At 36.6% G+C, this 27,407-nt stretch overlaps 2 protein-coding genes across 6 annotated transcripts in view; one reads left to right on the top strand and one right to left on the bottom strand.

Annotated features, from left to right (window-relative positions):
- LOC145935685 (agrin) overlaps positions 1 to 27,407 on the top strand; it is a 495,549-nt gene that overhangs the window by 95,298 nt on the left and 372,844 nt on the right. The gene's annotated exons all lie outside the window — the stretch shown is intronic.
- Positions 1 to 27,407, bottom strand: part of LOC145935697 (uncharacterized) — a 231,744-nt gene that overhangs the window by 34,739 nt on the left and 169,598 nt on the right. The window contains exons 8-9 of the mRNA XM_083037233.1: positions 20,229 to 20,411; positions 20,086 to 20,127 (exon numbers count right to left, since the gene is read on the bottom strand). Of these exons, the coding sequence (XP_082893359.1) occupies positions 20,086 to 20,127; positions 20,229 to 20,312 (126 nt within the window). The 5' untranslated portion in view covers positions 20,313 to 20,411. The remainder of the gene's footprint in view (positions 1 to 20,085; positions 20,128 to 20,228; positions 20,412 to 27,407) is intronic.

Here is a 27,407-nt window from a genome sequence, read left to right as displayed (position 1 = left end):
TCAGTCAATTTATAATTTCTATATTTTATTGCATATCATACACATACTTGCATACATATATATATTTTATATATGAATATATATTTATACGTTTTGATATCTTAAATCTTTAGTATTTTTGTTTCAAATGTTAATTAATATTTTCAATTAAATTTTTTGTTGATATAATTATCGTTTTTTTTTGCCATGCATCACATATACAATAATACTCTTACACTATCATTCTAAATTTAGAGTATACGTTTGTGAAACTTGCTACATAGAATCGACTGTGGCCGTCGGCTTAGGCCTAATATAAATACGAAGATCGATATTTGGCGAGTGCACGTCGTGTTACGTTCACGATGGTTTATTCTTATCGACAGATCGCATGGAACGGTCGAGTGGCGTTTGTCAGAAGTGCATTCGGACGAAGGTCAGTCCAACCGTTCGGTAGTCACGAATCGTGAAATGCATAGTTAACACGTTGACTATCGTTTATCGCCAAGGGCGAAATTAACACTTTACATACAAATGCAATCGCAAGAATTGTGTCAACATACTTGAAATATATTTTTATTAAAACAGATGTTTAATTTTATCTAAAATTCTTTTCTTTTGAAATTTTATGTCATATAATATTGTGCTTTCAACAATTTAAAAAATAGAAGAAAATACATAATACATACAAGATTCGTAACTATTCGTACCTATTGACCGAATTCGAATTGTGTATAATTCTTCGGTGGACCGATTCGGTCATTCAATAGTATCAAGTTAGGCCGGCGAATTTTTCGAGATAAATAATAGTATTCAGCCGTAGTCCGCGAATATAGTCTAAGGCCACATTTATTCTGGTAAAGGCTGGACCTTTCTAGGCGCTATCCATCACATTGATGAATTGTTCACGCCGAAGGGCTAAGGTCAGCTGAGCCACGCAGTTACGTAAGCTTAAGAGTTTTCCCGAAGCCAGACATAGTTCGGTCGAAAGTAAAAGTATCGCTCATTCGTGTGGGTTCACTTTGGACGGTAGCATTTGGCCGCATATAGAGGACACATCCTCCTGACCGCCATTAGAATTCTGTTAGGGATAGCTGAAACTGCGGTATGTTTCAATAACGCGATATGCATATGAATAGCTTCAAACTATTCGTATGTGTAAATGCGTACTTGGGATTTTAATGTTGGAGAGGATTAGACAGAGGATTAGCCGCTCATATTGTAACAATGTAAAGCACGATTAAAAGGCAATGAATTGCACGATTTCTCGGGCAACGCGATTAAAAGACGAAGGCAACTTGTTCAGAACAATCCGATCTGATGATTAATACATCGGATATATGATTCATCGCCTCCACCAACGCTATATTTCATGACATTAGATTATTGGCCGCGTTTAAGAATTGCGCCCACCGGAAGTTAACGCCACGCTTTATTCGAAACCATAATCGGCACACGATTACCTCATAACAATCGGAAATCGTACGTCTTATAGTCATTGTCTTGTATAATACAATCGTACGTATAGATACCGTGCGCAATTAAGCCAGTCATTGAATTGTGGGCGGATAGAAACGTACAAATGCACCATGATCTAGTAAGTAGGAGGAAAACATGTCGCTTGTTATCCTTGTTATCGGCAAGCGACGTGAGATCCTTCGGAAAGCAACATCGGAAATATGTCAAGTTTCTTTCGGCAGCTTAGATGCCGCGCGCGCGAAACGGAAAAGTATACTCTTATAAACCCTCTTTGGAAGACTTCTGACTAAATTATTATTGGCAGATATTAGAATATAAATATATATTAATTTTGAAAATATTTTTTTCAATAATCTATTTTTTATTAATATTTTTTAATTAAAGAATTAATATTTCTTTTTATTAAAGAAAATTTCATTTAAAGTGTCAAGTAGAGATTAGAATTTTTCAATCTGTTCCTAGTTTTAAAGCTTAACTCGTGAGAGAACTTTAATTTTTTCAATCGCATGATCCTTTTTTAAATTTCAATTGACATGCGCCAAATTTCTCGATACACAGTTTTCGATATCTGTGGAATTTCTTTCGAAGAAAATGACGAGATTTCTGTGATGCCCGATATAATCTGATCACGAAGTTAGGAACCAATTTGTTTTTCGTATGCGACCGGTCGGAAAATGGGGCACCGATGCGCCGCGGAAGATGTGCGAGCGCGTTGTCACACAAGTTCACTTCATTCTCGGTTAGGCGAACTAGTCCGATGCTGTTGGGTGCAACGGGCTCGAAGCTGCCGAGAGCAATGTAGACAGACTACGGCGGATCCTAGATAGTGCGACGAGCGACAAAGTCAGGACTTGGCACGACAGTTTCGAAGCTCGTGCTCGGGATGTGTCGTCTCTTCGGAGCGGGCGCTCCTCCTCCCCTTTCTTGCCCCACACGTGAGAGTTGGCTGGCTGACTTGCTTGCTACACTACTACTCGGTGTACCGGCGGGAACACGTATTACCACGACGTGTCAATTGTTCGGGAGAAGACTGGAAACTTACCGTCCCTTCCGTAATCCGCCGGGACGAGCGTCGAGTTCCGGCGGACAAGTTTCAAGGCCGACGAAAGTTCTCCAATAATGCCGCCCCGCTTCATATCGCGCGTGTCCGCTGTACCCGGGTCAACCGATGGAAATTCAAACGCGAAATGAGATCGATCGAGAAAAAGTCACGAGGTTCTCTCGTTCTCGTCTCCGAATATCGAAAAGTATCGTGTTTTATGTCAGCAATGTGAAATAATATAAATATTGACGTAAAAATTCTCTTCAAATATTGCAACAAAGTGACAAAATAGAAATAGAATGAGATGCAGTAAAAATTAAAAAATTGAAATATAATGTGAGAATCTAGATAAAAAAAATTTAGCACGAAATATACTAAAGAAAATATTCTGCGCCTGCAATGTCGTTCCGTCAGTTTTGTAACCGCGGTTTTATGTCAACAACCGCCGGTGCGTTTGCATTTGTACAACACGTGTAAACGTCTTGTCGCGAAGCCATGGTGTTAATTAAGTAATTCCAATTAAAATTCTTCAAACTTTTCTCTTTTGCATGCTGCTGCATCTTTTTCGCGAGAATTGGACGAACATTTGTCATAACTATATTAGAAAGACATCGTTGATTCTCGCTCTGTGGACTACACTGACAGCATCGAAGCGCTTTGTCGCGAAAAAAATATGCTTTTAGAAAGTCGCCCAAGGTTATTTATAGTACCCATAACATCAAAATATTAATTCCGATATAATCGATATAATCCGATATAATCCGATATAATCCGATATAATCCGATATAGTCGATCGTACAAATCAACGATTCGATCAATCTCGAAAAAAAAAAAAAAAAAATTTTCAAAACACTAAAAAATAGATAAATTGCTTTAAAAAATTGCAATTGTTATTTTTGTATTCTCCTCTTGTTTTTCTTTGAAATGAGGCAAAATTTTGATTAAAAAATATTACGTCGCGTTAAAAGCGTTTAAGTTTGAAGAATATAAAAAGATAATAGATCTTATTTTTTAACAAAATTAAAAATTTATAGATATATTATTGTACGTGTTTGTGAAAGAACAAATATTATTGAAAATGATTGACTATACTATTAATTTTTAAAAATTAATTTTCTCTTTTCTTTCAATCAAATATAATTTCACGAGTTATTTCAAAATACTTTTCAAACTTTAAATGCTAAGTTTATTTTAGCATAAATAAATAAATAAATAAATTTATCGAAAATAAATAAATCGATAAATTTTTGTATTTTTTGCTCTTGTCTGTCGTTGTACATAATATTAATCATTCACTTTTAACAAAATTAGCTAGATGAATGGCATTATATTCGCCTATCGCGGATGAATAGCAATGTGGCTCTTCGCGCTCGCGGATCTCACGCTATAAAATCACGTTTGATCCCATAAAAGTTGGATTAATATCGAAAATGCAATTTTGCCTCGATAGTTTCGGCCCGTCATTGCCATATTAAACTAGAATAGAGTTCATTGTCGAACCGGGTCGATCTCTGCAGGCGCATTGTTAACGGTAATGCAAGGTAATAGAAAGTGCTTTGACCGAACGCTGTTGAAAATTAAGTGACCGCTGCCGAACCATTGAAATTTATATCCCGGCGTTCTATGAGAGGGGGCGCTTAACCCCAAAATCTGATTCGATATGGGGTTAGTAATTTCAGCTCGCAGACTCGATAAAAGGGAAAATTGCGCTTCGTATCGGGCGACAAAGCGCGTTCGAGCTTGAAATGGCATTTTGCCGAAGGAAATAACTTTCCGCATTGTACAATATATGTGCAGTTTGATCTAATTTCTCGTCCAGTCTCTCGCCGATAAACGTTTAATCACTCTAAACGCACTCTTGCACTTTGATACAGTGCTCGTTCGTTGCTCTTGTTGTTGCGAAATCCGTACAAATTAAACATGAGACGAGGGTCGGACAGCTACTTTCAGGAAAGCCCCCATTTGAAGTTAATTGCGGTCTTACCTTCAAATATATGCGAGTTTGTTGAGGCAAGCGGACCGGCAAAAAAGTCGATGCAGGTTTATCTAGTACTGAATATCGTCTAAGAAATACAAAAACCAGCATAAGTCAGTCACACAGGTCTAATGAGAAGTTTACGTGGACTGTGTCGAATTGAAAACTCATGTTATCATGTGTTATCAGGGTCTAATGCGTGAGATTATTACGAAGTCCCGATGAAGGGGGAAACAAAGGAAGGAGGGAAAGGAAGATAACAATGCGTTATATATATGATTTATTCGTGTCTCTGTCAGAATATATCCTCGCGCGACTCAGTAGTTTACGATCCGGTGTTTCCTTGTTTCAGAAGAAGTGGAATTCGGGTATTAGAACCCGTACAACGCGCTGGTTGCGCAAAAACGATTAGGATGACAGGTTGCTGTCCTTTCTCGCAAAATTTCGACGCGCACGTGTATTCGTACGTGTTATCGCCTTTTTCACATATATACGCATATATGTGTATATGTACCCCCGCGAGAGAGAACAAGGCTGATTTTTATTAGCGTCGCGCAACGTTCAGCACATTTTTGTCTACGCAACATTTTTCTCCCCAACAATCCTTGACAATAAAATATTATCATCCGCGTGAAGCGTGCGCACGGTATTTTTTTATCGCTGCATTCCGGCAGTGTCCAACTTTCTGTTGCGTGTCGAAGTTCAAGCGATGCACTTCACGCGATATACGAGCCATTTTTGTATGATTCTATATATCTAAAAAATCCTTTTAGAATATTTCCCGCGTGATCCATAAAACTGTAAAAAAAAAAAAAAAAAAAAAAAAATGGCTGGAGGAACAGAATAATTCCGAACAACGAGATATGTATTTATATGTCTTTATTCATTTCCATAATTTAACTCTTGTGACTTTTTACTACACTTTAATATTCCGAAAGAAGAGATACGCGATGAGAAAGTCTGTGTATAAATTTATATCCTAAATTACGAGCACACTCTCTACAATTTCACGTCACTGTCAAAGAGATGAAGGATCGATGGGCTCATTACGGCAAATATTTGCTTCCCGGCGCACAATATCGCGCCGGTCGTTGTCGTAAAATCCGATCGCGACGGATATATCCTTTTTGGTGCGCGTACGGGAAAGGGGATAAACTGTTAATTATAATTACGTTCCAGCCAACGCACATAACGATGACTGATTTGTCCGACGTAAACACGGTACGGTGATGCTTGCAATATGGAAATGTGTGGTTGACCGATAAATTATGATAAATTATAATAAACGACGGACGGATGACTTCGATCCAAGTGGAAAATGTTTCATTGGGTCAGCCGTATTTCGAGGTCTCGCTGGACGCGAGAAACAAATTACGCAAAATACGATGAAAGCATAAGCGTAATTTTACTCTTAAAAAAAAAAAAAAAAAAAAAAAAAAAAAAAAAAAAAAAATTGAAATATTTTTTCAATAAAATATTCAATCGCCGATATAAGATGATTTTATAAATATTGATAATAAACCCTAAACTTTCTTTTATCTTCTTATTTAATAATTTTAATCTTTTTTACTGTTGATATACATAGTGTTGCACACATATGTTACTGCAATTTTATTCGACATTAAAATTGATAGGACAACGTATTTAATGAGGACAAGAATGAATCGTAAAATAGATAACATGAAAAGACGACATCAATTTAAGAATTCTGTTTGTCACGTTGGCATTGAAGGGATTCTTTCTTACACAGAGTGTTAGAGACGATCGATTATCGTCTACACGATTTTTGTCGTACTTTCTCCACTTTTTCTTAGCGTGGAATTAAAGGAATATATCGAGAAAGGATTCTATATAAAGTAGGAATTTATTTCGCGTCGAAATAAAATTGAAATTTACAAGAGGTCACAAGTGTATAAAATTTTTTTTCCGAAATTTCTATAGAGCGGAGTGAAAGATTTTATCTGCGAGTTTATCGAATGGATTTGGCGCACGGCTGTCTATGTATGTGTTGAAATCAGATCGGGACGCAAAACATGGATGGGCGATGTTACGACTGTACGGACAGTGAATGCAGAGATCGGTGTGAGTCGGTAGTAACAATTTAAAGGAATAGGGATTGTATGCGCCGCCGTTTGTGGCTGTAAGTGGTGAGAGTCTTGATGAGGTCGGACCACTAGAGTTCTGATTTGTAAGCTGGCGCGTTCACATATCTAAAACATTACGGTCTTTTTCTTCTCGTACGAGTTCGCTTAGGATATTTTATTTACAAAATACTTGTTTTACGAAAAACATTATGCATTTATGTAAATGTTTGTTTTAAAGATACATCAGAGAGTTCCAGCATAGTTGACGGCATAACAGCAGTGAAGGGACTCTCTCGTACGCTTACTACGTTCATTAATCTAGCAACGTATCTCAACGGAGTTGCGAGCGGAATTTTTTGTGTAAACGTGATTTTCAACTCTCGTAAAGAGAGATTAGGATAATCATCGGGTGCTCGTGTAATGTGGAACTACAGATTACACGAGACCGCGTCGCTTACGCGACCGGTTCCCCCCGTTGAAAGTGTCTCGTCGGGTTAACGAAAAAGGGACAGGGCAAGAGGGAAGGAGGAGAGAGAGAGAGGAGAAAAAATATACAGAGACGCAGGCTTTATCGTGCAATTTATCGTCACGAGTAACCCTCGGGTGTTATCGCGGATTGGATTAAAACAGTGATTAGCACGAGAATCGGGCGTGTTAGGCGTGCGTGCCTCCCCTATACCCTTATCTGCTTTGGCCGTACGATAGCGATCGGACATTTAGTACCCTCGATAGTGACGCTAATCCGGAGTTACGAAGGAAGGAAGCAGTGGTTGTCAACCGTTATCCCAGGAACAGCGCCCGTTTCGTTCCTCGTGCTCGAACACGCAATCAGAGGAGCATGTAAATGGTAGATTAGGTCCGGATAGGTAGTCTCACCGTGTATAATCGATTACCGGTTAATGCGCGGGGATGAAGAGTGCTTTCCTAAATTTAGCCGGCGACGAGGCCTTCGTGGTGCAGTTGCTGATATCGGGGCCGCGATAATAATCACAGAAGGATTGTTCATCGAAAAGTTCATCGTACTTTTACGAATTATTTTTAGTCATGATAATCATTTATCCCGTCTTGTTGCAATTAATTTTAAACGGCGCGATTTCAAGAGAGACATTTCATCGATACAAAACTTCAAGATAATAATAATAATAATTTATTTTACGTGAGAGAATTTAAAAATGCAAATGTCATCGCTTTCAGGCGAAATGTACTTTTTCGCTGAGGTAAAAATAATCTCTATACGAATTTATAGAGATGCTTTCAACGCATCATCTATCAGTCTCGTCTCCACCTTTTCGACCATTCATTAGCTCACAATCAGACCATAAGTATGATTTATGAGGTATCTAATTTGATTAGGGCGGTATAAGTGAGATGCACGTGATTGTAAGGTCGATGATTTCATAGTGTACTGATGTACCGTTAATGTTACAAAGGGGATCCATTTCATTGATCAAACCCGGAATGATTTACTTCGTCCTGTCAGGCGAATTTTGCATCCTTGGGCGCGGTATTCTCATTCGTAAAACTTTACGAGGGTTTTATACTTTCTCGTTGGCTATGTGTTTATAATTATCATTTATCATTCCTCGCGGCTTTCAAAATGGATGATTCGAATATGAATCGAATTTGTGTACTTACGTATACGTATTACGTTCAGAGTGTCAATAAATAATTAAGTAGTTACCAATATTCATTTTATGCGAATAATAAGAGCTGTACGAATCTAATAAGAGTTTATATCTATTTATAGATTGATTATGACTTGTATCAAATTATAAAAGAGTATCTATATAAATCTAATAATTATAATAAAATGATAAAAATAAATATCCATTATTTTTAATAGCAACGTATATTCCCTGACGAATTCCGATAATATCTTTCTGAAATACTTTCTTTGCTGCCAGATTACTTTGTCATCTCCCGGTCGCATCGCGATTAATTCTGCTTGACAGTGTAACTTTCTGCGAGATGGAGACAATGCCTATGAAATTCTCGTTTTCGCGCTGTTACGACCAAGATCGTGGCGAGATGGCGAGCGAAGTGCGGCGGCCAAGTACATTAAGCTGGCAATTAAAAGCGGCCGGAGATAATCGGGGTAAGGCCGCCGCCACACGGCGAATCAGAGGTGGGCCTCTTCCACGTACAACGCCGGATTCACGTGCTCGAGAGGGTGGCTCGAGGTGCGAGGGGGTCGCAGAGGGTCAACTCTCGCGTTAATAGGGCCAAGCATTAGGTTATCTCTTCGGGGTTTACCAGCGGGACAGAGAGTAGCGTCGGTAGTTTACGCTGTTCGTGGGTGACAACGGGGTAGGAGAGGGATGAACGACGCCGGGCGCCCGCTCGCGATCTGTCTTGAGAGGGAGGGAAGCGAATGAAAGAGGGAAGGAGGGACACGCGTATCTCTTTGATATATTGCTCCGAGAAATGCGTTTTTCCACCACTGTCCCAGCTCGCTTCGTGAAACTTTGGCGCGTTCATCCGCTCGATCTTCGTGTCTTTTTAGATTCTCGGGATTATGACGTTTCTTCGTGTAGAAGAACTGTAATTAGGGCTGGAAATATAAATTGGATATGTTATAAAAAAAATATATATATATATATATATATATATATGAAATATTTCCAGCACTAATTACAGTAAAGTATATTTATTTATTTATTCGAGAAATAACACCGACATTGATTTTATAAATTATTATCAATTTGAAAAATTCAAAATTTTTTTTTAGAAAACAAATTAATAGAGAAATTTTTTTCCAATCTATAACTTATATATGTAATAACTTATATATATCCTGCGCTTTATTTAAAATATTTAATTGAAACTCTAAAATTAGATTTGTAAACCATTTAGCTTTTTTTGAGAAATTCCACCATCAAGCGCGATAGTTCGAAATTTTCTATTCCGTATGTGAAAGATTTTGTTTCGTGTGCAACCACTTATCATTCTTTTCTGTGGATACCTCATCCATCGACCTTTTTCGATTTTTTTTGGTACGCCGGTCAAGCGATTCCCAATTAACTCCGTGACGGGGCCCGTCAAAGGGTCAAAACTGGCCGGAGAGGCTCTTCGAAAAAGCGCTCAACAAGATTTTGCACTTCTATGCACCATTTTTCATTTCGCCACTCGCGTGGGAAATATCGAGAGACAAGAACGTCGATGTCGATTGATCGAACAACGACACGGATTTTTCGTCTGCAACATTATCGAGAAATGTCGCTCTCACCGCATCGTTTCTCGATAGTGGAGATTCGTTTGTGCCGTATCTTCCCTTGCCGACAGCATAAAATAATGATGTATATTTTATCCGAATTCGTAGGTTATTTAACATCTTTAAATGCACACATATAATTTGTTAGCTTTTTTATGTAAAAGAGAGTTTCAACATCTTAATTTAGTTAAAAGTTTTTTGATTGTTAGTATTAAGAGAATGAAGAGATATAATCACATTTAATTTTAAAAGGTACAAGATAGATATTTTATTGTATGTGCTTTTTTGACTTTTTCGTGACATCTATATAATTCTTGTGTAAATATTGTACATCCAGAATTCGCGAAATTTCACAACATAATTTCATCGCTTCCGTGGAGTCATCGCGCTCTCTCAGCGAAATTCTTGCTTTCCTTTCGCATTTTTGGCAAATGATTCGCAGAAGGATAAATAAGGAACTTCCGGACAGAAATCGTGAAACGAAGTAGTTGGTATTACTCGGAAGTCTTCCTCGATATTTTTATTTTTGCGAGATTTCTGATCCGACCAACAGAACACGCGCAACATGTGCGTCACGTGCATATTTCACGGGGTAAATAGCTTTCCGGCAACAATAGTGGATATCGGCGGATCTATATACCGTTCTTGCAGGACGACCGGGAATATCGAAGACTTTCTGCGAGACGAGGGTCGACGAGAAGGATCGAGAAGGGGTTGCAAGGGGAGGAAACTGGAAGTCTCTCGCAGCCATTAGCTTGTCGATATTATACTACCGGCTGGATGTCGCTTGAAAGCGATGTAACGTTTGCAACAAATCGTTGTGGCGATTCTCGATTAATAGGGGCGATGAAGCCGGCGCGCGATTGTTTTCATCAGTCATCAATTACAAATAGTGGTTCACCGCGATATTCCCAATCGTTTCATATCGCGAATGCGTAACGCGGAATATCGAGATTTGAAAAATGTGGCGAATAAAAAATCTTGATGTAGATATTTCTTCTTCATTTAAAACCATCAAAGTTTTATCTAACTCGTATAATTGATAAGTTCTAATAATTTTGATTGATTGTATTGCAATTATTATTTTATGAGAAGTTAATTTGAAAATTTATTTATTTAATAAATTAATACAACGTCAATTTACTTGTTAGAGTTTTTACTTCTGCGTTTACTTTTATTCTTTATTAATGTCGAATTATAAATCGTGGTTAAGAAAAAAATCTCGGCAAAGTGGCGTCTATTCTCCAGTACAAATGGAAAAATATATGTATAGGATAAAAGAACACGCATTGGCTAGAACACCATTTTGTTAGAAACTTTCCATCGTAATTTTGATCTCGCAACCACGGCTTGTTCGATCTACGAGTATCTGCACGTTATTTAATTTACAGCAAGAATGAATGTACAAAGTTTCTTCACATTCGCTCAAATTCATCCCGTTTCGTTCACGGTACGCATGCTCGGCGTGTAATAATGTAATAATGCTTACTGATTGTACCTTTTTGAACGGACTCCGAATTTTAATAAAAAACATTTTTATTAAACTTGTTTGGAGACTTGTAATTTTTTTTAATATAAAGAAAATATTTAAAATAAGAACAAAGGTTTGTGTGTCAATTAAAAAATTGTTAAAGAAACAAACGTGAGATATCTCTCGCTTTTAATATTTATTATTAATTAATTTTGAAAATATTTTAATTGTGCACTTTGGAAAACAATTTTTTTTCTTTCTCCTTTCTATAATATGTTATTCGCGAAATGCAGTCGCTAATCATACATTCGCTGTAATAGGTTGAACATTGAATTTCGTTCATTTTTATTTCGAGTTTTCATAGCTCTTAAAGGATTTTTAAAAACTCTGTTATAATTCTGTTAATTATTGATTAATTCATAATCTTTTTTTCTGTACGGAATTTCGCTTTCGTTAATATCAGCCTTTTGTCTCTTCGTCACGTATCTTTATAAATTTTATATGTTTAATCTTGTACTGCCATGATTAATTTTTCGTTAATATGAAACTTTAATATTGGACTGTTCAATGGATTATCGTTACATTTTTATCACTGGCATATTAAAAATTTTTAACAATACCTATATACTTTTACTGCACACGTACATACATACACACATTTTTTAAATAAAATTAATAATTGATTAAGAAAAGAATGCATGAGAGAAGGAGAGAGATAGTTGTATTTTTCATTTTATTTTTTTAGTTTAAAAATTGTACTTTTTAGACTTTAATGGGTCTATTCTCTAAAAATGTTCTATAACGCTGTATCTCTATAAGCACTGTAGAGCAAAAAAGAAAGAGTGAAAAGCGAAAATTTTTTTACAGAATATATGACTAAATTGTTGAAAGTATCCAAAAGCGGACATAAAAAAATATAAATTTGAGACATTTTGCATTACAATCCACGGGGATGCGAAAATGTACGAGTTGAAGAACGGTAAGGCGATCGAGAAGCTTGCTCTCGAGGAATTGCTCTCGTGGGAGGGATCCTTATTGGGTCGTCAGAAAGTTTGGCGCGATTTAAATCTCCGCGGCTGAGGGGAGAACATAGAGGAACACTTGAGAGATCCGAGATTCGCGTAAAGATATCGGCCAGCCCGAAGGATGTCGCGTAGGAAGCACCTCGTATAGAGCCTTTAACAATCTATAAAGTCGGCGTTCGAGACGAGGGACAGAGTTTCTTCACTACCTAGAGCGGAATCCCGGAACGGAAGCGCGATTGCAAAGTAGCCTCGATATTACTGTAGGCCGTGTGAAGAAAATCTTCTCGCATTAGAAACCTTTCTTTTAAAGTTCTTTCATTTATATGCAAGAACTTGAACGTCGCGTTTATTTATACAATCAAAGATAGCCAAATATAGGCATATAACTTATGTTCACGTTCGTGAACTATATTAGAAATATTTTAGAAACAAATTCTTCGTTTGGAGTCTATTCTTTCTTGAACGATAGTTTAGAGATAAATTTAATTATAAAAAATATTTAAGAAACAATTGTGCTTTTTAAAATTGCTGTGCGAACAGAATAAAATTGTCGATCGATTCGCAATACTCGGCGTCTAGATTTATTGAAATTCAAAATTCACCAGTTTACACTCGTTCCAAAATAAATGGCTCCGGATATCTATAATAGTAGTTTCCGATTTGATCGATTAAAAAAAAAATCGACGTGCGGAAAAACGCGCCGTTTATCGAATATGACGTTTATCGACGAATGCATTCGCAGCAGCCGCGGAATTGGCCAACGGCGGATTTATCCTCGGTAAAGGTTTTCGAGCGCGCCGCGAGCGTCTTTTGACGCGACGACAGGCGAATTAATTTAATTCGAATCCGTGTGGAACGACTGTTTGACAATTTGCGAATGCAAATGCAACGAAACGAGCGCTCCGTGCGATTTCGGCGCATTTGTGCGACAGAGAGAAGCGACGGAAGGAAGATGCCGAGCACACAGCGAGCGAGAAATGTACAGTGGTTTAAATGCGGCAAGAGGATTAAGGGATATCGAGGCGTGGAGATACAAATCGAATGAGTCTGAATCGCCTGTTGCGCACGCGAGAGCGCATTGTTGCGCGAGGGAGGGTAGAGATGTGTGCAGAAATTAAAATTGTTCTCTGCGCGATGATGTAAATCGGCCGAGCGTTCCCGACGATATTCCGCGATCGACAATTCGCGCTACAGAGTTACGCTCTGCCACATTACGAGCCATCTCCCGCGGAATAAAACGAGCGCTTTGCGCTTTTCCGATTAGCGACAAGTGAAATGTCGGAAAACTAGAAGAAACTCTTGACGTTCGCGACGAGATGCGAATTTTATTTTCGCGAAAAAAACTTTTTATGATTATTATTATATTTTCTGTCAAGAATTTTAAAGAGAAAAATACGATATAATTATATATGATATAATTAATAGAGCATTATATATCAGCTGTAATCTGTTCCATGGCTTGATCGAGTCGTATCATATGATTTAATTTTGACGTTATTCGCGGTAAAGATATAATTCTCTTTATTAAAATTGTCAGATTACTGAAATAAATGAGAATTAGATTTCTAAAATAAACGAGAATTTTATTTTCGATTATTTCAATGAATAGAATATATTATAAAATATTTTTCATTTGCATTATAAAAAAATTACTATTCATTATAATTTTAGCGCGATTTTGAAATAGCATAGTCATTTGAAATAATTCTAATTCAATTCTATTAATATGCAAAATAATTTAAGAGAGAAAGAGAGAGAGAGAGAGAGAGAGAGAGAGAGAGAGAGAGAGAGAGAGAGCAACGTACTCTACAATTTAAATATTACAATGAGTCTGTTTTAATTTTGATATTTTATTAATATATGTTTGCTATATTTTTGAACGCGTCTGTCTGCATTGTACGGCGAGAAAATTCGGAGAGAGATTGATTTATTAATGATTTTATTTTCCGCCTCTCTCGGAAAAGAAAATACCAGCGCCAACGATTGATTCATTCGACGCCGAGTGGAAAAATAACCCCTTCCAGAGGGAGAAACGACTACGTCATTCGGTGATTTACACCGAGGAGAAATGTCGAAATTTATGCCGGAGAACTCCCGGAGGTGCGATCCAACCGTGCAGATTTCCAGTAACGCTCCTGTATCGTCACGCGTTCAGAATAGATAAGGACAGTTTTATGTAGATACACGAATTTGGATTCGGATGCAATCTTCTTTGCAAATTTTTCTTGTTCAAAGATGCAAACGTAATACGTATTGTTTGATAAAGGAGGTAATTGCTTCGAAATGTTGTATATATATAATTACATAGGATTTTTTAAAAAATATATAATATTAAAAAAATGTGCATTTTAAGAAAAAGAATATTCCGAGTATCGAGATTAATCTCATCGTGACCACGTGTTGCGTCATTGATGTAGAGAAGACTGAAGATTCGACGAATCGCGTTTCCGAACACGTCCAGATTTGCGTCGCATCCCGATTTCTATATCGAGAGAGAATATATCGGCTGTTTGCTTATCCGTCTGTCGGCCGACCGTTCGCAAATAGCTCGCATACAGTGAGAAAATCTTTTGGAAATGTAGTGTTTGTCAACCGCGTGCCCGACGAATTTATATACAGATAAGCAACGGTGAAATTCCTCCGATTGGGAGAGGGAATATGCATTATTCTGCGAATATATTACGCGGTTATCTCTCTCTTTCGCGAAACGTTCGTCGCAAAATTATTTTTTTTTAAACGTGTCGCGACTTGTACGTCCGATTAAAAACCCCGCTTTTTTATATCTCGCATTATAATCCCGGGCGTAATTTACTGTAATGGTGCTGCTTTTCTTCGATGAGATGAAGCTCTTATATCGGTCGCGATTCTTTCGCCGTTTTCCTTTTGTGTTCTCTCAATCTTTCGTCTCATTTGCTCGTTACTGATTGCGAGTTTTAAATATGTTCCTTCAACGAGTAACTATTTGTGTGAAAGGGAATATTCATTCGTGAATTAGAATATTTAATTAAACGCGACATGAATCAAGACATACATACAGGATATTTAATTTTGCATTCGATAATGTCGAGGAATTTCTCACGATGTACTCTACGACGTAATATTTTCTTGTTCTTTATATATATAAGATAAGATAATAAATACAGCGTGATCAATACGCGAGATGAAATAAATGTAAGATTGAGAAGGGGCAATTTATTTTTCATAAATTGCAGAAGGTATTTAATTCTTCAACAAAAAGCGCGAGGAGAATTTTCTATTATCGCGAAACAAAGTTAGCCGTTATAAGAAGATTATTCCGGGATGAAAGGCGCGAGAAAAGAATTTTTGTTACCGTCAGACGAACATAATTTCTACAAAGAGATTGTAGACTGAGAAACATCGTATGCAACGCTTTAATTTATTTCTTTATCGCTTTGAATCCGTGTCTATTTGTTGTTCTTTTAGAAATCTTGAAAGTACATTGAATACATTATAAATACAAGTCGTAAATGGGCGTTAAATGAAAATATGCTCGGACATATACATATACATCCCTCTTTTCAATTTAAATATTTGGCTCTCTTATTGTTTGTTGAAAACCACAAAAAATTTGGAATGACAATGCTATTGCTTCCGTTCTATTTTAATCAATTGATTAACGAAAGACGAAAGGCTTATTGAAATATGTAATGTTTTTTTCGTTTTCATTTCTCGCATTTATTTTCCGTCCCTCAATCGACATTATTTTGTCGCCGAATCGGCAATAATAGATTAGGGGTTTTCTCTCTTTTGTTCTCTGCACGATCCTATTAGGAACTGCAGTTGTAGAGGAGCAGCGAAATCGTTTTGCCGGCGTTTCACTATACTACTTCGCCACAAACGAACTTTCGCCGCCGTAAAAAGTAAACCGGCCGAACGCTCGTAAAAGTTAAGAAGGTAAGGATTGCGGAGTTTTTCAAGGGCAATTCGGTTGATCGCGTTCGTATAGCGTTAGAGTGTACATAAAAATAATTTGTTCTTGTAAATTAATATCGATTATTAAGTTTCATCGACGTACACACGGAAGAATTTGAATAAACACATCTAAATTTTCTAAATACCTACATAGATGAAATATATTATTATATAATATTGAATTAATTACTAATATACACATGTAAAAGTCATTTGTTTCGCTTTTAAAACGGAGTCGCTATATACAATAATCTCTACGAACGCAGAGAGTAGCACGAGTCATTTTCTCCTTCACTTATTTTAATTGATCGACTTCTCTCTCTCCGCGGGTCTGGAGATCACGCTATTAAGTCGTCGGACGAGGGCTCAGACTATTGTCCGTTCGATAATCGATGGCGCGCGTCTCCGCTCTCTGGGTTCTTAACCATCGATAATTAGGGAACGACTCGAGGTACGCTGGGAGAAAGTACCCCGTAATTTTCCAACCGAACGGAGATGAAACGCGGATCCTCAGCATCCTTTCTACCTCAAAACGATTCTCCCATTCCTTGACTGTCTAACGCGAGATATTCAAGGATACACTTGTATTTTTTCTTTTCAATATATGATAATCGTGTCTGCTGATAAGTTAGAAAATGGAGAAGAATAGATAAAAGAAAATATTGTCTTAAATTACAGAAAAGATATAATTTAATATTTTTTATATTAGAAATATCAGATTTGTCTTTAAAGAATATTATTGTATTATTGAAAATACACGTAATTACCTTGAAGATAGTCTGATTGTATTTTATTTTGTAATAATATATGTGTGAGATAAAAAATTTAAATAAAAACGTATTTGAAGCTCTTTAAATTTCTTTTTCATCTGATTTTCGTTTTAGGCACGTGTGCTTTTTTCCAATGGCTCATTCGACTTCATTCGATAGTATGTGATTTCTGGATATGTTACACCAAGGAATAATATTCGTGTAGTTTCTTTTAGACACAACTAATGTTCTTTATCTTTACGATCCCTAAGAGCGAATCTGCGTCGACTTTTCGGCCCTTACTCTTTTCCGCCCTCTTCCAGAAAAGTCTGGATTAGCCTGTCTCTTTTTTTGTTGACTTCTTCTATTCGCTTCTTTTTATCGGTTTTTTGCTAACGCGTGTATGTCTCTTTCCATCTCGGTAGACTCTGCAACTCTTTGCTGTATACGGCGTAGAAGAGTTTCGTTTGCGGGAATTTTGTTCTTTGCACTTCAAAACTCGTTGATGGTTTAAAGAGAGAGGAAAGAACGCGTGTTCAACTTTAGTCATGTTGTTTCGCATATATATATTTAGTAGCTCCATACATTGCGCTCTTTAGGTTTCGCTCAAAATTGCGTGTATGTGAACGGAATATCGATTCCACAAAGAGAAATTAATTTTATCAGATTATGCAAATAACCGTGATTTTTCATTATATCGTTTAAGAACAATAAACACTGATCGTATTAATTTCATAGATTGGATATATTTGGAAATTATACATTAAATTTGCCGTTAAATCTTCATGAATCATCAAGTATATCGCGATCTGTATCGTAGCAGATCGAAGCTCGTGTCTTATATAACTACAACCCGGTACATATTTACCGTGGCACGGAATTACCGGCGAAAATCGAAGGAATTAATAGTTAAACGTATTTCGGTTGCTCTGGTAATTTTATGCGCGATATCGTCCCTCTCTACCCTAATATTCGCGTGCGCGCGAGGCTGATGTGCGTGTGCGAGTGCACGAACAATGCGGGGGTGGCCCCGCGAGAGGTTAAACGCATATAACGATGAAACGCGGTGTAGGTAAAACCGTATTGTTCTGTCGGTATTATTGGAGCTAAATGCTTCATATTATACATGTATAAGCTAATATACCGAGCCGACCCCCGCAGCCTTCTCGTGTATCTACACGGTGGACTAGGCGAATTCTAGCTTGCGCGTTTACATTGCAAAAAGCGAAGAGGAGCGAGATATTATATTCGGAAATTGGATGTATATATGCTCATGTAATCCGACTAGTACAATATTGAGACTGAGCGCGCGAGGCGAGGATTTAACGAGACGAAATTAATTTGCAAGATACGGCTAGTAGTAGAGGTCAGCCGGCGACGTTCCTACACGTCTGAAATATAAGTTACGTATATCACTTCTAAAGTCTATCTATGGACTTTTATCGATCGTAATTAAAAATCGCCAAGTTGCCGTTACACTTTAACACTTTAATGATTCCTTTAACGCAACTAATCTTCGATAAACCTTCTGTGAAGAATTTGATTAATTTCGCCCAAACGTCGAAATTTTTGAAAATTTTTATCTCGGCAGAGAAAAAGAGCGTCAATAGTATCGAAAGAGATATCTCGCGTCACCATTTACGAGGAAATTCCTGCGAATTCGAAGTGACAGAAATCGCTAGGCCAGAACTGGGAAAAGGGAATCGGCCTGGATCGACGTAAAGGGCGAAATCGGTCGTAATTCGGGAATGTCGGTGACGCTTTACGGCGCTTCACGCCGCAATCTCGACGCGTTTCGGTTTTACGGTTTTAATGTGAGAGGGAAGAATTTTACAGCGGCCAGAGCAGGCCGTGTCGATCGGCCGTGTCGTTTCCAATAAAACTTCGAGACGTGTATACGCACCGCGGCGAGGAATGTGCAAATTGAACGAGCCAACGTGCAATTTTGTCGAAAGTCGATGCGAGAGTCTAGAAAAAAAGTATTATTCGCGCTCGCAGACGCGTTTATCGACAATCCGATTAATTACGTGCCCGCGATTTATCTAGTTGCGTATGTAGGTGTCGCAGAAATAATGCCCTGTCGCTTCAACCAGCGAATTTTATCACCCACTCAAAGTATCAGTTTGTTAAAAAGAAACTTTGTAACATTAATCGCATAAGTTAATTAATATACGTATTGTAGCAATATTGTTGCTATTGTATTATTTGATTTATAATTAATATCATTAATCTTGCATAATGACGCTTATTAAATATTTTATATATCCAGTTTTCAATAAATTATTTTCAAGACACCTAGTATGCACAGATGCAACATAAATCTACAATTATACATATAATGAGATCTGAGCTTAAGGTCTTAATAAAGACTTAAAGTCTTAACAAATTACCAGCAACAGGATTAAACGGTAATGTTTTAGTTAATATATTAACAACCACAATTTTTATTGTAATCCTTTTCTAAAAAAGATATATAAAGTCGATACTCGCATATATCAAAGTTTACTGTTGTCGCTTTTCCGCAATGCTCATTGGCTATCAAGATTCGCGTTGTGCATTACATTCGTAGCATCGAGACGCTGTCATCGCGAGGGTTCAGCAGACAATTTGTTCAAAAAATAAAATTAAATAAAATAATATTAGTTTTAAATTAATATGTTATAATATACCTTATCCGCGATTAATATTTTTTGACAGAAATCAGCTGATAACTATTAAAAATATTAATCGAGTTTAAAGTATTATAACATATTATTTAAAACATATTATTTTATTTAATTTTATTTTGAACAAATTGTTAAACTACTAACCCTCGCGATGATAGCCTCTCGATGTTATGAATATAACGCACAATGCAAATCGAAATAGTCAATCAGCATCGCGGAAAAAATGCAACAATACTTGCGAGAATCGACTTACAATTAACATGCCTTTTTTTAGAAAGGAATGTTATAATATTTTAAAATCGATTAATATTTTTGACAATAACCAGCTGATTTTTGTCAAATAATATTAATCGCGAATAAGATATTATAACAAATCATTTAATACATGTTACTATTTTAATATTTTCAACTTATTATATATCCCCATTACCGCTATAAAAATGTTACAAAATAAACAATTTCTCACTCACCGATACGTGCAATAACGGAGTTGTAGTACACAGCACATTGATCTGAAAACAAAATATTCAAATTATGTATATACATATACATATGTATGTCGAATATCTCATAAACAATACAGTTTAGAAAAAATGTTTTATTTTGTGCATACCTCACAGTTGCCCCGATGTCGCCCGATGCCTCCCCGGGCCTCCTCCTCCTCTCTTGGTCGACCGTCATTGCTTCTTCGAAGCATTCACGACACTCGCGAAAATACGAATAATTACGATTGCCCGAAACTTTACACGGCACTCCCGACACGACGCGTGAATCGCACTGTGTATCACAATGCTATCTGTAACAAATAAAATACATACATATATTAGAATAATCTTATTATTTCGCATTATAACATACACAATATAAATATGTAAGCTAAAATTAACGATAGATATATCCACGGATCGCAACACATTCGCGCGCGCGAAAACAGATTAAGTTGGGTTATGTTGGCAAAAGATTTTGCATCGAATTTTTCGCGAAATATGCGTTTCGAACAATTACGACTACATATTAACGTTGAAATTATAATATGCGATTGATAAATATTACAATACAAAGGTTAGAAATCGTTTCTAACGATTATGCTTACTAATTAATCACAGCGGGACGCAGCTCCAACTGCCTGATACTCGCGGCTCGCGGCGTTTCGGTAATGGCCGCTATTCTACAAACATTGGCAACTTCACTCTAATAGCGCGCGCGCGCGATACTATATACATGACTTAAAAAATATTAATAATTAATTAAAACTCGAAGGAGATTCGTTCGAAAAGATATAGGTTTAGAAAGAAAAAATATTAATCGAGAATAAGGTATTGTAACATATTATTTACAACGTATTACTATTTTATAACTTTTACCATATTATTATTTTAAAATTTAATTAGCAAATTATAATATAGATAATATAAATATAAATAGGTAAGCTAGAATATTTAATTAGCAAATTTTATTAATATTTTTTGACAGAAAAATCAGCTGATTAAGAGACATTGAGAGAGAGAGAGAGAGAGAGAGAATGTCTCTTTCTCCGCAATAATATTTTCTCTCTCGTATTCATAGAAATGTTTTCGAGATGTCTTGTGTATTTGAAGCTTGATTATTGTAAAAAATAATTAATTTGTTATATAATTAATTTGTTGTATAATAATTAATTTGGATAATTTGTCAGTGTATCTACCGAGCAATCACAACGTCTGATTAATGTCTCATATTACTACTGAAAAAAAATTAATTGAAGCTCGACATGACATATATGATTAAATCGTCAGCTGATTAAAGCGTTAATTTACTAATTAATTTTTAAAATAATGTTATAAAAATTAAAATAATATAATATGTATTAAATAATAGGTTATATAATACTTTAAACTTGATTAATATTTTTGACAGTGATCAGCTGATTTCTGTCAAAAAATATTAATCGAGAATAAGATATTATAACATATTATTTACAACATATTATTATTTAAATTTTTTAACATATTATTATAACATATTATTTTAAAATTTAATTATCAAATTAATGCTTTAATCAGCTAATTTCTGTAAAAAAATATTAATTGAGTTTAAACAAACTTTATATTATTTTGAAAAAATATAATTTTTTTAATATAAAACCGAAGAATGGCGCGCGCGTAGCGCGCGTTTGTATTGTTCTAGTTTTAATAAATGATCCAATTCTCATAAGATGTAAAAAATAAGAAATAAATCTCAAAATCAATTCGAAATTCACAAATTTATTATATTTATTTATTAAATTTATATATGAATCTGCGCAATTATATTTTAACATAACGATTTAAAGATGCATTGTGTGAATAAGTAAATAGAAAAACGCGTAATACATTTATATATTTTTTACAGATACTTCCATACAGATACTTATATATTTAATCTTTCGCTTCTCATTTTAATCGAATAAGGTTTAATTTAGTCGTGCTCACGCCATGAATTCTAAATGTAAACTCCATTCTCTAAAATCTACAGCGCACGCAATTAAGAAAAGTTTGAGAATTCTCGGCGTAATGTTAATAGCGGCTGTTTATTAGCGGATAAGGGATGAGACTAGACGTCTCATCCGGTTCATTATAATCACTTCTAAATAAGTCCATAAATCTACCATCCTCCGCGGGAGCATAATCTCGGGAACAATGCGTTTTACATAACGAACCGGCGCGGCGCGGTAATTTCTCCGCGCAGCCGGGTGAGCTGATACGGCGCGGAATAATGCAGATTTTATCGACGGCACGTTGTTTGCGGCGAATTGAAAAAAACTGAATCTCTCCTTGCGCAGCCACCATTCTCTATCCTCTTGTCTCTCCGCGCGGCGTAACTAACTGCTTCGTCGCGCGGTGGAGACGAGCCGCGGGCTGTTGTATCTTTTTTCCCTCCCCCACCGGTCTTTTTTTTTTCAACGGAAACCATCGCGAGCCATCGCGCGGAAACGCACCGTAATTACTGCCTCACGAAACTAATTAATTATGCGAGGACGGATCGAGCGCGCGCGAGAAAGAGAGAAAGAAAGGAAGAGAGCTTTTTTCGATCGCGCTTTCCGGCGTTTTTACCACGTTCGTTTTTTTAAGCACCCCCTCTAGCACCTCTTCGTCGAAAACCGACCGGCAGTGCTCTATTTTCCTACCTCGATCTCTCCTCTCGATCCATTTTATTCACATCCTCCCTCCAGATGCGTTCGAATTTGTTCGATTGTCGCTTTTCTTCCTTGAAACGAGACGAATTACCCCGTCGAAAAGCTCGATCGATATGCTTACGTTGATTATCGGCGTTGTTAGTTTTACGTTTATGTATTCTGGACTTTAGAAGATTTTTTTTCAAGTTTTTTCTCGAATCAAAATGCACGCATACGCAATTTTATTTTCGATAAATCAATATTTTTCCTTAAGCTACATATTCATTATATCTATTAGATAGCTGCTTATCATACAATAATATTTCCCGTGATGAAAATGCGACATCTCGTTTTAAACTGAAAAGTGTGAGCAGGCGTTTGAGCGGCTCAAGCTGTCTTCATTATTTTTGTAATTTGGCGTTTTCGCGGATAAACCGTGATGAGAGGAGTCGAGACTAGAGCGCATAAGTGTGCATAGAGGAAAAATCCCGGGGATAGAGATGTCTGAATGCAACTACGTGGTTCTGAACAGTCGCTCTTTTCTTTCTTTTTCTTCTTTTCTTTTTTTTACCTCTCTATCTACTACCTCTGCAGTCCTTTCGCCGAGCTTCGGGGGGCTTCGGGCGTAACCAATTCCGTTTTTCGCTCGTCGCCTCGCCTACGCGATCCTTCTCCCTTTCCAACCGCTCTGAAATTTCGTAATTCAGTTTCTCTTTTTTTCATCCTTTGCAGGAAACGAACTTTTGTAACTGAAAGGCCGCGATGATCGATAAATTGGCATTATGCGCGAGACTCCCTTCTCGCGGCTTTCGATGAAACTCCTCCTGATTAAAGCGCACCTTCCTCGGACTGTATTTTTTTCCTACAATAATGTTATGCGCGATTAACCGGATGTTTATACTGGCGGTGCGACTTGATGAATTCTCGATTAACGATTAATTTCTCGATGCGAGCCAAAATTAATTCCGTATAGCGTCATTCTAGAGAAAATTGCAACGAAGAGTAGTATTCTTTAATCCTGTAATCTTAAAGCTATTTTTTACAATTTTATAACAACTCTTTTTCTAAATATTTTTATCTGTATTCAGCGATATATTTATTTTTGCGATTAAATAAACTGACTAAATAAACTATGTATTTTAAATATTTTAATAATTAGGCGTCTTGTGATTTGTCAAATTTTTTTTAAATAATTGAAAATATAATATTTTTTTCGTAAAAAAGCAGGTGTTTTTATGTTTGGCTCGAATAGCCTATCTATTCCCGATTTATATTTTATTTTTGTGTTCGCTGATTTTCTGAAATGTAGGGAGTTAATAGTGTATAGTCAGAATTTCTCACAACGATGTATATACACGTGACTCGGAAAATCTCGTGATCGCTTTTGAAGGTCCGAGAAAGTAATTCTGTTTGTTCTGTACTGTTGACGTTCGATCTTTATTAACCGGACCGCACAGAATCGAGTTACGAAGGGCGAAAGGAAGTTGGCGGAGAAACAACATTCGCTTCGGCTATCTACTAGGTACGAAAAAAGAGGTGCGAAAGAAAAATCGACGCCTCTCGAACGGCTTTTAGTCGGCCAAATTGCACTTAATTGTAACACGAAGGAGATTTCTCTTCTAGCAAGGGATCAGTATTATTAAGAATCTATTGTAGGTATAGATCTTTAGATGTTGTGTATACATTTATCTCCTTAGATACGTTTATCTTTTTACATTTTTTTTATATTTAGATAATTGATGAATATAATTTTTATATATTGATACATTCTAATAAAAATATACATATATTATTATATTATTATTATTATATTATTAGATCATAAAATTATCATCATACTTTTAATTAAATCTATTAAATTAATTTTAAATTTTACTTAATGTTAAAAAAATGGCTTATTAAATAGAAACTTATTGCAATATAGTTATATAAATAATAATTCTCTCGGAATCTTTTTCCTCTGCACTTAGATCGAGATTTTATACTGTTATATTTTTTTGAATACAAATATTTTATCTTATAATAATATATTTGTCTAATTTTCATTTTATCTTCGGCAATGTCAAATGGAATAATCGTTTTAGTGGCGGAAGGAGCATATCATAAGTCAGATGGTACATGCAAAGTGAGCGATATGGGGCTGAGGGATAATGATATGCTTTACAGCGAAATGGTCTTCCATTTCGAGGAGCAACAGGGAGGAACACGGTCGGGTGCTATCTCTTGCTCTTTTTATTTAAGTATTTATTTAACGGCATCGCACGAGAGAGAGGAGAGGAGAGGCAAGAAGAACGCGAAGGGAAAAATAAGAAGAGATCGTGAAGGAGGAGGGTGAAAGTGGGTGGCGTTGTCGCTCGACATGAAAGTCCTTCCGGTCGCTGCACGAACACGAAGTGCCCTCAGGGGCGTACTGCGGACTCCTGCCGGACACAAAAGGGCCATACTGGGGTTCGTCTAACAGCCGCATACACAATACGCGCAACCCGCCTCGTTCGGGATGCGCGAGCTGCCTTATGTTACATGTACAGGGTGTTCCGGACTACCCGTGAACACAGGTGTCTCGGGTTAAGTCGAGAAGAGAAACGGTGGTCGTTTCAGTATCGCGTATCGCTACGAAGCGTATTTGACAATGTAAATTTACGAGAGCCTTTCCTTTCTCAATCAAGTTTGATCGAGCTCTTAAGTGTGACTTTAAATTTTATCCTCAAATGTTTGACATCGAAGAAAGAAACAAGCGATCGACGGCATGAATCTTTGCGAAAAAATAAATTAATTCTCGGTTTAGGCAAGAATCTATAAAGTAAAAATGTTGTCTGTTAGGTAAGAGGACACATTGTATGTTTCATTCGCAATAGATACGCACATGTGTTCCCGACGGTACGGCTGACTCTATCGAAGGGTTTCTCTACTTCGAGTAGCGGAACGTCGCGTCTCTCGTGCTCCTAGAGCGCATTACCCTGATAAGAATAAGATGGTGATTCTCCGTGTTCTCCTTGGCGTACTCGCGTTAACATTTATGAATAGCAACGACGCAATCGAGGCAATTCTAAGGCGATTATTCCTAGAGGAGTATTGTTACTAGATAGAGGTGGCAATATTCTAGCTTTCAGGAACGCGGTCAATAACAATATTTGCTGGAAAACGGCGCATTTGCAGCGCTTTGTAATAACTTATATGTAAAAATAAACATTTTGCGGCGTCTTTTCTCTCTCACATATACGCAAAAATGTCGATATTGACCGAAGCCTTTGTGGGCTTTGTGCTGAAACAATAAGATGTAGCGAGCCATCGAGCGTTTTTCTTTAAAATTAGATCCGAGAGTAACGTGGTGGAGCATATATGCGTAATATTTCGTCGTTGTTTCCTATGGCGAAAGAAGGAAAAAGAGATTGCAGGCAATGGGGCGCAAGGGCGAAATATTTTCGGATATTATACGATCCAGCGAAGGTCCGAGCGTGTATTCATATTGATATAGCCGGATTGATGATAAAATTAGCAATGAGGACGAAGACGTTCGTAATTTTACAACACGTATACATACGTGTTCTATCATGGCCGTGCGGTCCATAATAAATGTGGAAGAAGGAACTTTGACGCAATTGTATACAAGATTAGATCCCGTAAAGATTTTAGACAAGATATTTTTCTTTTATATTTATATGACATATGATTCACGGAATTATATTAGTATTTTAATATGAGATTTCTTTTTGAAAATTGAAAAATTTAGAGCGAATTTTTGTTATTTCGGCAACAATATCCATGTAATTTTAAAGTGATAAACGTGTAAATAAATGGATACAAAATTTTATTTCTTTGAAATAAACTTATTAAACAAACTAAACGAATTTTACTTTATAATAAAATATTGAAATTTAGTTATCAAACACTGGCTAAACTGGCAATAATTAAAAAGAGATGCGTAGCAAAGATAGCTGGCGTCAGTTTCCCGAAGATATCAGAGTCAGTTAAGCGAAAGTCAGGAAGAGGAGCGTGTATCGAGACGACGAGATCGATTGAGTTGAATTTAACGTCATAGATTTTCTTTTACTAGTTTAAACATCGTCTAACGATCCTCTCATTCAGTTCCAACGTGTTAGTGCCACTATTGCAGGTGTACATGTTCTTGTACAACTCTATGCACCTGAAATTGCAAGGCAACCCTTTTTAACCTCCGCTGCCCCCTCTTCGTCTCAATCCTCTCTTCCCCCATCTCGTAATCCTAACGTTTGATTGCACCCATTACAGCTGAAGCACCTAATACGTAACTTTCAAGACCCGTACGATAGGTCGACGCACCAGTCGGCTAAAATCGATTTCACCTGTGCTTGCTCTCCTCTTGGCGCTTTTGTTTCATCTTCCTACCCATCTGTCTCTTTTATCCGCTCTGCCTTCCACGTTCATCATATTCCCCGTAATGTTGGTAAAAAAAACGAATAAAAATTCTCAGACACTCATTTCCATATGCGACGTATATTCTAATCTTATTTATAACTTTAATGAAATATCCCATGTAAATTTTTACGCAATATCGATGCAACATTATATAAACTTTGCGCAGAAAATTAGAAGAGAAGTTATTTTTCTCTTTTAAATGCTAAAGCTCTGAGAATTTTTAATAATCATATATGTATATCTTGATTTCTTCCTCTACATAGA

The sequence above is a fragment of the Prenolepis imparis genome, unplaced genomic scaffold, assembly GCF_030444845.1.
Source record: "Prenolepis imparis isolate NDT839.2.m4 unplaced genomic scaffold, iyPreImpa1.0 SCAF_4, whole genome shotgun sequence".
Classification (NCBI taxonomy): domain Eukaryota; kingdom Metazoa; phylum Arthropoda; class Insecta; order Hymenoptera; family Formicidae; genus Prenolepis; species Prenolepis imparis.
This window is presented reverse-complemented; position numbering and strand designations above follow the sequence as displayed.